Source organism: Mirounga leonina, unplaced genomic scaffold (genome assembly GCF_011800145.1).
Source record: "Mirounga leonina isolate KUSES-001 unplaced genomic scaffold, KU_Mleo_1.0 Mir_53, whole genome shotgun sequence".
Classification (NCBI taxonomy): Eukaryota; Metazoa; Chordata; class Mammalia; order Carnivora; family Phocidae; genus Mirounga; species Mirounga leonina.
In genome coordinates this window covers 18,389,915-18,402,681 of record NW_023270807.1, presented here as the reverse complement: position 1 = coordinate 18,402,681, position 12,767 = coordinate 18,389,915, and the positions used below count along the sequence as shown (strand labels likewise).

At 54.8% G+C, this 12,767-nt stretch overlaps 2 protein-coding genes across 7 annotated transcripts in view; one reads left to right on the top strand and one right to left on the bottom strand.

The window, feature by feature from the left end:
* Positions 1 to 6,936, top strand: part of TRAM2 (translocation associated membrane protein 2) — a 162,805-nt gene extending 155,869 nt beyond the window's left edge. For all 6 annotated transcript variants that reach the window (XM_034991292.1, XM_034991293.1, XM_034991289.1 and 3 more), the window contains 2 exons: positions 313 to 476; positions 1,579 to 6,936. In XM_034991292.1, the coding sequence (XP_034847183.1) occupies positions 313 to 476; positions 1,579 to 1,652 (238 nt within the window). In that variant the 3' untranslated portion in view covers positions 1,653 to 6,936. The remainder of the gene's footprint in view (positions 1 to 312; positions 477 to 1,578) is intronic.
* Positions 6,937 to 10,840: 3,904 nt separating this feature from the next.
* Positions 10,841 to 12,767, bottom strand: part of EFHC1 (EF-hand domain containing 1) — a 66,130-nt gene continuing 64,203 nt past the window's right edge. Inside the window, exons 11-12 of the mRNA XM_034990840.1 lie at positions 12,459 to 12,669; positions 10,841 to 11,017 (exon numbers count right to left, since the gene is read on the bottom strand). Coding sequence (XP_034846731.1) covers positions 10,946 to 11,017; positions 12,459 to 12,669 — 283 coding nt within the window. The 3' untranslated portion in view covers positions 10,841 to 10,945. The remainder of the gene's footprint in view (positions 11,018 to 12,458; positions 12,670 to 12,767) is intronic.

Sequence of the window (12,767 nt, the reverse complement as noted above, 5' to 3'; positions counted from 1 at the left end):
GCCACTCTTCTGGAATTATTTTGCTATATCTTGATTCAATTCATTTGAATTCTTTCATTCTATATATGAAGCTTAAAGGAGTCCCGTTCTGTGCTGTGGCTACGAGAGAGGCCATGGTGGCCGTTTGACTAGGGAGCTGGACATGCGCCTGTCACCTCCTGCTCCCTGGTCTCCCGCGCCCCCATCCCTCTGTCAGCCCCCGTCCAGTGTGCTAGGGGGGGGACTGGCACGCTCTCCCCGGCGCAGGTGGCGGGGTGGGGGCTGCGGGGTGCCCCCCCACCCCCCCTGAGCCCGGCCCTCGGTCCTCCGCAGGCTCTGCGTGCTGCTGCTGGTGTGCGCCGCCCAGGCCTGGCTCATGTGGCGCTTCATCCACTCCCAGCTGCGGCACTGGCGGGAGTACTGGAACGAGCAGAGTGCCAAGCGGAGAGTCCCAGCTGCCCCCAGACTGCCAGCCAGGCTCATCAAGAGGGAGTCTGGTGAGTGCCAGGCCCCCGGGCAGGTAGCGGTACTGTCTGGGAGGGATGGGCAGGAGCGCAGGCCCTGGGCCCCCAGGCTCTCCCTGGACCAGTCCTTCCCTGGGCCCTGACTCTTGGGCTCCTGCCGGGGCCTGACCGGCTCGTGGCTGGGCGGGGGCCAGGGACACGTGGTGGGGGGGGGGAGCTCTGGCGGGAAGTGTGTCCTCGAAGTGGCTTCTGAACGCTGGCCAAGATCTGCCGCCTGTTGCCCGGACGGCTCTGTCCTCACCTGCCCTTCTCGCTCTGCGTCGCGCCATGCGCCTGCCTCCCAGGCTGCTGGCTCGTCTTCCGTCTTCGGGAGTGACTCGGGGACACGGTGCCAGGTGGGCGGCAGGGGTGGGACGCCCACTTCTCCTGTGGCCCAGCCACACCCTCGTAACCGCCGGCCCCGGGCCCTGGGCCCCCGGCCAGCCCTGCCCTTTCGGTCCAGCCTCTGCTCTGACTCACCTGCCTGTCGCCAGGTGCGGGCCGCTGGGCCAGGGCTCCTGTGTGTTTGGAGCAGGGCGGGCGCGGCTGGGTGTGGGGGCTCGGGCCGGGTGGGAGTGGGTGCGGCCGCGAGGCTGCAGCTACAGCGACTTGGAGCACGCACAGGGAGGAGTTCTCCACAACAGTAAAAAGACAGCACAGCGTTTTCTGCCAGAGGAGCATCGGGCCTCCGAGTAAGGCCTGTCCCTGCAGCCTCTGCCGCCTCCTCTCCATTCTCCCCTCCCCGGGAGCCGGTGCCCTGCAGGCGGCAGAGAGAAACCGAGGCCGCTGGGGGTCTACGCTGGCGGGGTCTACGCTGGGCGGGGTCTACACGATTCCATCTAGGATCTGGTCCAGCCTGAGGCCGGGGCGGGCCCCAGCCTGTTCCTGGGTCCCCCCTCTGTCACCTTGGCCCCCTTCTGCTAAAGGATAGTCAGGGACCCCCCAGCCTCCTGCAGAGTCACACTTCGGGGAGCAGGAACCCCCTGGGAGCCGTTCTCGGTGGGCAGCTGCGCCGGGCACCCCCCGGCCCGTCCCGGCCCGTGTGCCCTGCGCCTGTCCCACGGGAACACCACGGCTGTCTCCCTTCACTTCCTAGGTTACCATGAAAACGGAGTGGTGAAAGCAGAAAATGGCACCTCCCCACGGACTAAGAAACTCAAGTCTCCTTGAGGCCAAAGTGCTGGAACAGGGATCCTCTTGTGGGGGCCCAGCAGGGAGGTGGGGAGCCCGGCCCCCACCACTGCCTTCCCCCCTCCTAGTCCTGTTGCTGCCTCTCAAGCAGCAGGAACCTGTCTCCAAGCGGGGCTTTTCCTCTTTCTTATTTCTTGGCTTTCTCTTCTTACTCTTCCATAAACCATTCTCAATAAAACCAAAACTCTTCTTCTTTCTCTCCCTCAAGCCACCTCATGTCCTCACCTCTGTGCTGTGTTGGGTTTTCTAGAAGCCCAGGCTCTCATGGTTCTGTGTTGGCTGGCCTCGTCTTTCTCTTCCTTCATGGCTGCTTCCTTTGACTTTTCACCATATTGTGCAATTTTTCTCTGTCTGATTTTTACAACGAGAGGGAGCTCAAATTGCAGTCCTGGCCATCCGACACCCAGCATCAGTCCCCAGGACCTGTCAGAGTCAGAAGCCTCGTGCCCCAGAGCCTCTGCCCAGGGCCACTTGCAGGCCCCTGGGGGCCCCCGTGTTTGGGCAAGGAGAGGAGAGACCAGTCCTCTTGGATCATCATCTCCAGGTGCTGATTAACTGAGATGTATGATTCCAGTTGCGCGCGCACCATCCGGAGGCCCGGCAGCACCACTGCTACTCGGAAATGCCACGGTGTTTGGCTGTGGGGCACGGCGACCCGGGCCAGAAAGGTGGTGGTAACTGTGTTGGGTCCCGTGACTCAAGACCGCTTCCCGGTGGCCGGTCCCAGACGGAGGCCAGTCGGCCCTCGCTCTGCCAGGGAGGTGCTGAAGGAGGACAAGTCTTCCCACCCACTAGAGCAAGAACAAAGCATACAGAGAAGGTAACGGTGGCAGAGATGGAGTGGGAGCCCTAGGCCGTTCTTCAGCCCCAGCCCCAGCCCCAGCCCCAGCCGCTTTTTCAACCGTTCACCAGCATTCAAAACCCCACCCAACCACAGTTACCAGAGCGGCCCGGCGGATGCTGGTCCCAAAGCCCAGAGCCAGGTGGCCCGGTGAGGGGCTGGCCTCGCTGCCTGACTTGGTCTCTCCTGCTGCAGGAACACCAAGGCCCCCACTGGCCCCCTGGTGCCGCAGGGAGGTCGCCGGGCTGCTCACCCTCTGGCTCATCTGTTGAGTGTCTTTGGGCTGGTCGTCGTCACCCCGTGATATTTGAGCACACCTGCAACATTTTAGACTGTACGAAAGTGGGACTCAGAATGATCTGCAGGGTAGATGAGCAGACACCTGTGCCAAGGGGAGGCTTCCGCCTTACCCCCCCCTCTTCCTTCCTTCTGTTCCACCCAAAGACAAGGCCTCCAAGTCCATACAGGGCCTGGGGAGGACTTCCAGAAGGGGTTAGGCTTAGTCCTAATTAAGAACTCGTGAACTCTGTGCTGAGGTGCGGGGAGCAGGTCTTGGTGGGCGTAGAAATGTGTCAGTTGAGGTGCTGGTCCTCTTTCTGACCTCATAGAAACTAAACCTTGGATTATTATCCTAAAAAGGGGGAGAGGGGCCTTTTCATCAGGGTAACTCCCCTCCTCCATGTCACTTGCGTCAGAGATAGATTAAATTTTCCAGTGACTGAGGGATTTGTAGAGCCTCCTCTCTCTGTCCAGGCTAAGGCTATAGAAATGGGAAGAGCTGCCGTTGGCCTCTGCTTACCCTTGGGAAGCGGGATGGCCTTTTTGGAGATCTGCATCTCTCCCATTCTTCCCTGACACTTCTCTGGGCTGCAGAGTAGAACGTTGCTAGGAGGGTGGCTTGGTACCAACCCAGCAGACCTGAGCCGGGACCCCTTAGCCATTTGGCCCAATACCCCTGCCCAGGCTGTGGTTTCGTTCACGCTCCCCACCTTGCCTGGTGAGGGAAGGGCGTCCAGCCAGCAGCCTCCAAAGCTGCCCCATGAGCCTCCCTGCTCAGCCCAGCCCTCCGCTTGGCCATGTCCCGGGCAGTGTTCTGTTCCCCCCAAGGGGCTGCTCCCTCAGGTGAGCCCCGGCTAAACTTTGGCGGGTACGCTGTGAGCTGTGGGCCGAGAGACGGGGCAAGCCGCTCGAGGCCTGCATCAGGCAGTCTCCCTTCTCGTGGCCAGAGGTCTAGGTGTTTGTTGCCAGAGGCCACCAGGCTCTGTGTTCCTGAAGTGTCCTGCAAGCTTTTGGCGCTGGGGCAGGTGTGATTCAGAGGTGGTACCACTGCCCCAGGGGCTGGGGCTTTGTTTCTTAAAGGATAGGGTGTGCGCAGGGATGAGGGTTAGTAAGATATTTTTCCGCTATGTCAACACCCCTGAGACCATGAGTAAGGCTCGCGTGTCACCAGCCGGGCCTTAGGAACGATCGGAGGGGAAGGGGGGATCAGAGTGATTGTAGGGAGCCCTGTCACCCTCCTGGCATCCCGGCCACGTTTATCTCTGAGCAGAGCCCGGGCTTTGGCAGGCTGGCTCAGAGCAGGGTGCCAGGGGCCCAAATAACCCCACCTCATCCTGTGAGCTGCTTGTGCTGGCTTGTCCTGATTTGGCCACCTTGGCTGTCGTCTTCAGTCTTAAACTAGCTCTCTCCTGTTCCCAAAGTGCCAAGCCATCGGTGAGGGCCCTGCCAGATAGCTCTGAGATGCTAATCTACCTCAGCAACAGCCGCCTCTCTCTAAACATCCCTGCCCGCCGCAGGCGCGGGGGAGGCTGAGCAGGTGGCTGTGGGCAGGCTGGGGGCGGGGCGGGGCGGGGCGGGGGGAGCCGGGGCTGCTGAGGTTCAGTGGTGGGAAAGCTATTTTTACCATCAGGCTCTGATAGCTGCACTATTAATAAGTCACACGTGTTCTTTTTGAAGGTAGGGAAAGGTTCGAGAGGAAAGCAGGCAGGGCCAGGAGGGGAGCTGCTTCTCCCCCGTTCTAGTCCATTCTAACCGCATGTGTGTGTCTGTGTCTGGGCCACCAGACCTAAATTGTTGCCGAGAACCTTTTGTGTTTCTGTCTCAAGGCAGCGCTTACTAACATTTCAGACACCAAAATAGACCTTGTGCTCCGGCCACCTTTGCAGGTGCCGCTCTTGACTGGAATCCCTTGGACTCCAGAGAGCCCTGAAGCCTGGCTTCGGTGTTCTTCCAGGGGAGTGTGCGGCCGGGTTTTCCTTTAGGGACCTTCCTCCTCCGTGCCCTTTTGCTTTTTTTCTAAATGGTGAAGGAGAGGTAGAGGCAGAGAGTACGCCCCCTCCCAAGATCCCACAAGAGAAAATTCTATTTCCTGGACGCCTTTTTAAATTTGCAGTGGCTCGCCGGGCCCCCTGTGGCTCGGGAAGGCTTGGTTTGGATATATCTTGCACAGGTTTCCGCCTTCCCGGTCGGGTTTGCCTCCCCTGCTGACCCAAGCGAACACACTTCGTTCGCGAATGTCGTGGCCGCCCTCTGTTCCTCCCTGGTGGAGGCAGGACAACAGAGTGGTCTGTCTTCCCTCCCGCTGCCTCCCCTGCCCGCAGCCCTGCTCCTGCGCAGGAGCTCTGGGTACAGCCGGGGAAGCGGGTCGTTGTCCGAGCGTGTGAAACTTCCGTGGAACCCCTCTCCGGCCCTGGCTGGCCCAGGAGGCAGCCTTCACCCTCTCGCTTTTCTCTGGTTCCCACAGGCATAGTTTACCTGCTGCTGCTCGTCCGCCGCCTCCCCTGCGGCCCGCTCGGTGCCTCTTGTTCTAGAGGTCTCAGAAAAGCACTGGGACTGCTGTGTTCCGTGCTGACCCTGTGCTCGGCGACCCGAGAGTGCTTGTCCCAAGCAGGCCCCCCTCCTCTTTGTGTACGAAGTGCCTTACTTGCCGTGGGGCCTCCCGGCCTCCGCACGTGCTGTGTGGCCAACCCCACGTGGCAGGCCTCTGGGGCGGGTTGTCCTGTGCAGCCAAGGACACTGGACCCCGGTACATTCCATGTAAAAGGGACACAGATTGGGAGTTTGGCCTCATTTGTCTCCGTCCCCCCCAAGGTGTTGAGGTTCATGGTATGTTCTAGGTTTTGTTTCTGGTTTCTCCCTTGTGTCGGCTTTCTGGCCCACATGGGTGGCTGCCGAAGCCTTGAGGGCCCGGCCGCAGGCACCTGCACCTCCTGCCTGTGGAGGGAAGCCCAGGGGCCTGGGGGCACGAGGCCCCCCACCGCCAGCCCTGCTCTGCCAGGCCTCCCAGCGCCCCAACCCCCCCCCCCCCATTAAAAAGAAAAGTAGCCTGGCTATAACTTCTTCCAATCTATTTTGCCTGCCATTCAACCCACAGTTGATATGATCAAGGTGTTTACTCTTACTTCCCAGTCACAAGTGTTTGCTCACAGACCCCGGTCTGACGGTGGGTCTGGTCTGGCCGTTGCAGCGTTTCTCCGCGCTCCTAACTCAGTGTTACCTATGTTAGCAGCCGCAGCTGCCCACCATCCCCTTGCTTCTCCGGGTTGTGCAATAACTCTTCCAGCCCGTGGTCTTTCCACAGGTCCTGCTGTCCCTAAGCGCCCTGCAGCCGGGAAGGGAAGGGACCCGTGGGAGGGGGGGTCGTCCTCCCCTACCGAAGAAACGTGCGCTACTTTCCCTTCATCGCGGTCCTCTCTCCATCCTGGGTGGGTTTCTGTGGCATTCTCCTAGAACAGTGTAGCGTTGCCTTAGAAGGCCGTAGATTTTTCTTAAAAAAAAAAAATCAGTTGAAAAAAAAAAAAAAAAACATCCTCATGATGGGGCATTAAATAAATCTGTGTCTGGGAATAAGATCTCTTGGGACACCTGAGATGTCACCGTCACTCTAAGCATTCTAGAGTTTCTTGTTCGTGTGGAGAGGAAGGAGGTGGTTCTGAGGGGCAGCCACGCATGCACTGTTCACTGACAGGGGCTGGCTGGGGCTGTAAGCTCTGCCGTGTCCTTGGGTACAGATTCGAGTGTTCATGTGAGGAGACCCCACACCTCATTTTTCAGTTCTTTTGTTCAGTAAACACCTGAAGGATGAGCTGAGGCTGCTGGTGCAGTGAGCAACTCATAATGCAAATGTGGACAAGTTGTCTTGTTTTTCTACTTTAGCCTGTTCATGTCATGGACCAAATTTCAACTAGGAACTCAAGGAAAATTTGTACCTGCCGTATTTATGCTTTCATGTAAAAGGTGGGGGTTTTTTTGGGCGGGGTGGGGGGGGCCTTTTTACTTTCAGTGAACTTTTTTCAAAAGCCTTTTCCACTGTTTCTGTCTGGTTTTAAAACAAATTACAGTTTTGTATGGATTTTTTAAATGTACATTTTGAAACAAATCAAATATTTTTGAAATAACTGAATAAAAGGCATAGAATTATCAGTCTCATTGTCTCTGGTCACTTTCCTTATCTTCCTTTTTAATCTGGATGCTTACATTTGTTTTCACTTGAAAAAAATTGTGTCCATTTTAATCTCATACCATTTTTCACTCTAACAGTCCTTTCTTGTATGTCTGTTTTGAGCTGTATTTGTTCGTTTTGGTCCCAGGAAGGAGGGAATTGGAATGAAGGATGGAGAAAGTTATCTTGAGTGCTGGGTCATTCTAGGCATTTTTGAGTCTAACCATAAAGTAGAAAAGCGGAAAGGTGTTTTCTTGACACGGGGTCTGCCGCCAAGCTCCATGGGGAAGCACCGTGAGCTTGCTGCATGATGCAGTCACGGGCTAAGGTGTGCGTGTAAAATCCTGCTGTTGGTGCTGAACAGTATTCATCATGGTGGGCCATGGGGAGTGCTGGGGTCTGTTCTATGGCCTGCTCTTGCCTGCAGTGGTCCGTGTTTTCCAGAATGGTCTTCAGAGAGCACAGGAGAGGAGCGCAGTTACAGGGGGCAGGTAGCCATGGACCCCCGCAGGGCGTGAGGATTGCACAGGAAGCGCTCACCTGAGGTGAAGCTGAGGGACACCCATGGAGGGCAAGCTCTGCTGCAGACGTGGGTTTTGGTCCAGCTCTGCTGGAAGACGCTAGGTGACCTTGGCCAGTTAACCTTTCTGAGCCTGTTTGTTCATGTGTTCTACAGTTTTGAGGGTTGTGTGCTTGCTACTTGTTTTCGCAGGGAGTGGTGCTGGTGAGATTTAGGGAAGGTGAATGCTGAGTGCATGGTACAAACAGAGCACTGTTGGCTGGCTTTTTTTTTTTTTTTAAGATTTTATTTATTTGAGAGAGAGACAGACAGCGAGAGAGGGAACACAAGCGGGGGAGTTGGAGAGGGAGAAGCAGGCTCCCCGCAGAGCAGGGAGTGCAATGTGGGTCTCGATCCCAGGACCCTGGGACCATGACCTGAGCCAAAGGCAGACACTTAACGACTGAGCCACCCAGGCGCCCCTGTTGGCTGGTTTTTAATGAACACGTGTACTCAGGCTATTCGGTACTAGCAGGATATTAAGGAGTCCCTCACCCAAGTGACCCTTGATTTTCTGGAAGCATTGAGACAGGTCTTCTCCCCCTCTTGGTCCCAAATGCTCTCAAAGCCCAGAGACAGGGGTTTGACCCACCCTACTTAGCTGGTATTTTCAAGCCCCGGGGGCGGCTACAGAGTGCAAGCCCCGGGCCTGAGCAGCGGCTACCTCTGAGCCCATCTTCCCCCGCAGGGCAGATTTTGCTGCCCCGAATCCATAGCTGTCCCAAGCCGTCCTCCCATCGCTCAGAGTGGAGAGCCACAGCTCTCGGTGGCTTCTGGGGCAGACGCGAGGAGGGAGGCTACTTGTCTCCCCTCCCTGGCGGCCCCCTCAATGGAGGTCCTTTCCCCTCCCTGCAGTTCTGCTTGCTGCAGGCTAATGCCCCACTCTAACGTCCCCTCGGCCAGGACACCACTGCGTGCCGGGGCTGAGTGTAGCCCAAGCGACATCAGGTGGCTGCGGCGCCATTCGGAATTCAGAAGAATGCTGCGGCGCGTGTGGCTCTACCCTCGGTGGGGCTTGTATAAAGTAGCGGGGCTGAGCAGGGAGCGTGGGGCTCCCGGAAGTGACCCCCTGGCTCTGGTCTTCTGTACGTGGTGATGGAGCTTCCCGTCTTGGGCAAGCTTGGGAAGTGAGGCAGGGACAGGGAGCTGAAGTCCTGTAGGCGAGCACGGCCTGCCGTACTCAGCACAGCTCTCCGTGAGGCACTTGACCTTCACAGCGCGGCAGGCACAGGGAACCAGAAGAGAACGGTCAGAACACGGGTAGAAGAACGAAGAGCACTTGGACCTCAAAAGGTGGGTAAGAGGACGTTTCCCTAATGTCTCCCTTTCGGCTCAGGACCAAAGCTGGCAGGTACCTCCATCTGCTGCAGGTGGCGCAGATCCATGAAAGACTTGAGGATCGAGTTTTGTGAACTTCCCTCTTGCAGGGTTGTGGAGAAGTTACTAGAGTGTGGAGTTCCTGAAAAGGGCTGTCAGAGTGCAGTAGGTCTACAAGCTAAGTGAGGGAGATGCTTTAATGGACTCAGTTTGACCTGGGTCCCCTGGAGTTAAGAGAACGTGAGATTTAGTACCTGATTCTCACCTATGGTGAGTCTCCAGGAAAGGACCAGCTGAGCTGAACTGCACCGTCCAGAGAGCAATCTAGATGGACACACAGCAATAGTGAAGGCACTGGGAGGGGAAGCCCGAAGGGACGAGGAGAAGCCCGGAGGAAATGTGCTTTTAGGACCGGGCATGCTGGAGACTGGCCCATCTGAGGATGGCATCTGAGAGGTTTCCTGTGGGAATGTCCTGGAGGGGGGGGTGGGTAGTGAGAGAGCCAGCCTTTCGGCACATGACACACAGAAGGCCCTGACCCAGATGAGGACTTCACCGGGCCCAGAAATAAGGCTTTGCCCTTTTCCTCTGGGGTCTACTCGCTACCCTTCCCGGACACTACTCAGGCCAGAAACAGCAGTGTGACTGAGTTGGGGGCAAGGGGAGCAGAAACCAGAAGAAGAAACCCACTATACCTATCCTAGCTCGCTCACTCTCACACACTAAGGCTTCTAAGTCTGGGCAGGCAGGATAGAGCTTAGGATTTTTACTTTAGACTGAAATGGACTTCTGAGTACTTGGAAATTAGGCTTTTACTAGGTAAGTGACTGGGGGCTTTCACTAGTTCTTGAGATATGGACCTGGAGCAGGAAAGGAGTCCGTATATATGGTATTACAGTCCTTTGCATAAGCTAGTTGGAGGTGGCTCGGCTCATCAGTGAAGGAAGAACAAGCAGTTCTGAGAGGGCAGGTATCCTGGATCCTGTAGGGACAGCTCCCCCCTCCTTTACACCACCGCCTGGGGAAGCAGGGAAGAATCTGGGCTGGGAGTTATAAATTGGAGGTGGTGGCTGGCCTCAACTCGGGAGTAGCCCTCGTTCTAAAACCTGGGGCAGAGCTCATTAGATAACCAGTAACTACTTTTCCTCTCATCTCAAGGCTAGGCTCTCAAAAAGCAGCATTTTTCTACTATATATATATATATATTTTTAACTGTAATTCACATCAAGGAATACATTTTCCATTATGACCCAGTAAATACACACTCAGTTGAAACTAAAGTTTCATGAAATATATAACCTATTTGTACCACACTTATATTTTCTATTCCATTTTTTAAAACTGCAGGTCCACTAATGGGCCTAGAGCCACAGTTAAAAACCCGTGGCTTCCGGCCCGCAGCCACAGCAGACTGTGTATTTCCAACACCCCACATGCTGCTGCCCCAGCAAAATGTGGCTTTCCTTCTGCTCGTAGTCATTCCACACCCATAGTAGTCCGCATTCCCCAGAGAAACCGAACCAATGGGATGTCTACGTAGAGAAAGCAGTGTCTTACAAAGAATGGGCTCGTGGGATTATGGAGGCTGACAGTTCCCAAGATTTTGCTCCCATGAGAGCAGAGGGTATAGTTCTAGTCTGAAGGCCAGGCCAGTAGGCACGAGACCCAGGACGAGCCAGTGTTTGAGTCCAAAGGCAGGCAGAATTCTCTTACTTGGGGAATGGTCAACCTTTTCTGTTCAGGCCTTCAGTGGATTGGATGTGGCCCACCCACCCCAGGGGCAATCTGCTTTACTCAGTCTACCACTTCAACTGTTAATCTCAGCCAGAAACGGACACACCCAGAGAAAAGTCTAACCAAACATCTGGGCACTCCACGGCCCCAGACAAGCTGACACCTAATTAGCCATCACAATACCCTACCCCTACCTCCCTAAATAAAGCACCAATCTTAGCTCTTAAAAGATCCAGTTTAATTTAGATTTTAGTATTGAAATCTAAGAACTGAAAAATATAATTTTAAGATCCCTGTGAATGCCTCTATGAAAAGTACAAGGTGTTTCAAAATGTAGGTCTGACCTCAAAAAGTCGTACTGCATTCTTTCCTCAGCCAGGTCAGTTGGAGAAAGCACGCACAAAGTGATAGTAGTTAATCTTGTCTTCTCTGTGAGGGCACAGCCTGATCAACTGCGGGAGAGAGCAGAGAGCAGGTGAGACAGAGCTGCAGGGCCCACTTATTAATAACCATCCCCAGCCTTTGTAAACCAGGTCAGAGTTTAAATCACCGGATTCTAAAATGCTCCTGTGAACTTGGCAGGTAGGTCAGACATAATCCCCATCTTCAACTGAATGAAACTGAAGCTCAGAGGGAGTCAAGGGCCTGCGGGAGATTTCAGGACTCACATTTATAAGAACACTGTCATTTCCAGAGCACTTTTAATTATTTTTATATTCAAATACGAGCTTTGTCCACCCAGTCTGAATAGAGTAGAACTCTTAAAATAGCAAGTTGCTGTTATCACAGGATAATAGAAGAATCTAGTTCCGTCACTGCTCACTTGATCTTTGCCCAAAGGCAGAGAAGCCTTATGTCACTGCTCAAACCATGTCCCCTGAAGCTCCGCTGTGGGGGGAGTAGCCTGATCTGCTGAGGTTACCTTTACATGTGCAAATCATTCTTGCCACCCACACCTTCCCCACCCCACTGACCGCAATTCCTTTGTCAAGGTCACAAAATAGTACAAATGACTTAAAAAAAATCAAAAGCTGGGCATGCTGTCCATCTGAGATTTGGGAACCTAAATGGGCATTTGCCCAAGTGAACACGTTCTTTTCTACCTGCCCTCTTCCCCTCCCTGCTGATGTTCCAATATCTGAAAAATCCTCTTCTCCAGCGCCACACGACAGCCTCCCCTAAATGAGTCTTCACTTCTGAACATTCCTTTTTGCTAAAAGATCTTTAAGAAGGTCTAAGCAGGCTTTTTATCAGGGAGAAGTCTCAGTAATAAGTCACAGTCTCATTGGCAACTGTGGGAGAAATTTTGGTCTGAGTTCCAGGGAAGCCCTGGCTAGAGGGATTTCTAATGAAACAAAGGCAAAAAACCCCCTCTGCAACTCACTCATGAAAATTCCCAGAGGACAGTGTCCATGTCCTTCCTCTGTGTGCAGCTGGCCCTGGGCGACCCATTCCTGACAGACACGGCTGCCCTGGGCGGTGGTCACGCCCTCTCCCATGCCCACTGCACTGCTGAGCTACCGTAAGCGCTGGCTGGGAGGGTGGCCAAAGGCTGCCCCCCATCCTACTCAATACCGTCACCTTTGAGTCTCCCCTCGGGCTGCCCCTCTGGGATCACGACTGCAGCCCTCCTTCGGGGGACATGGCTTATCTGCCACGCTGTTCAGTCTAGCCCATACCCACGTAAAGACAGGCCCTACTGCAGCCATGAGCAAAGAACCCCAACGCGACAATCAAGGGGAAACACCATAGAAATCAGGGCCGAATAGGAGATCTGATTCAAACATCTTAAATTTTACCCTTAAGGCCAAATACACCCAAACTGCCTCTGGGAGAGAACAAACGGGTGTTCACAGCCTCTGCAATCAACCCAGAAGGGTGACTCCTACTGACCTCCTTAATCAAGGAATCATCAATTGGCAGGTTGAGAGAGTCACAGATTTTAAAGAACGTCTCTTTGTCAACATATCCTGAAGCTTCCTTGTCATAAATTTGAAAGGCTTCGCGAATGTTGTCTTTGCACGGAGGATCTTTCAGTTGCTTCTGGATTGTGTCTATTAATGCCTCCAGTTCTTGCACACCTGGATCCTCTTTAGTTTGCTTGCTGTGGAGAAAGGAAGGAGATGCCTGGGCATCTTATTTATCCTTGACCAGTCTTAGCTCAGTGAGCAAAGTTCTCCTTTGGTGAAGTTGGGGCAGCTT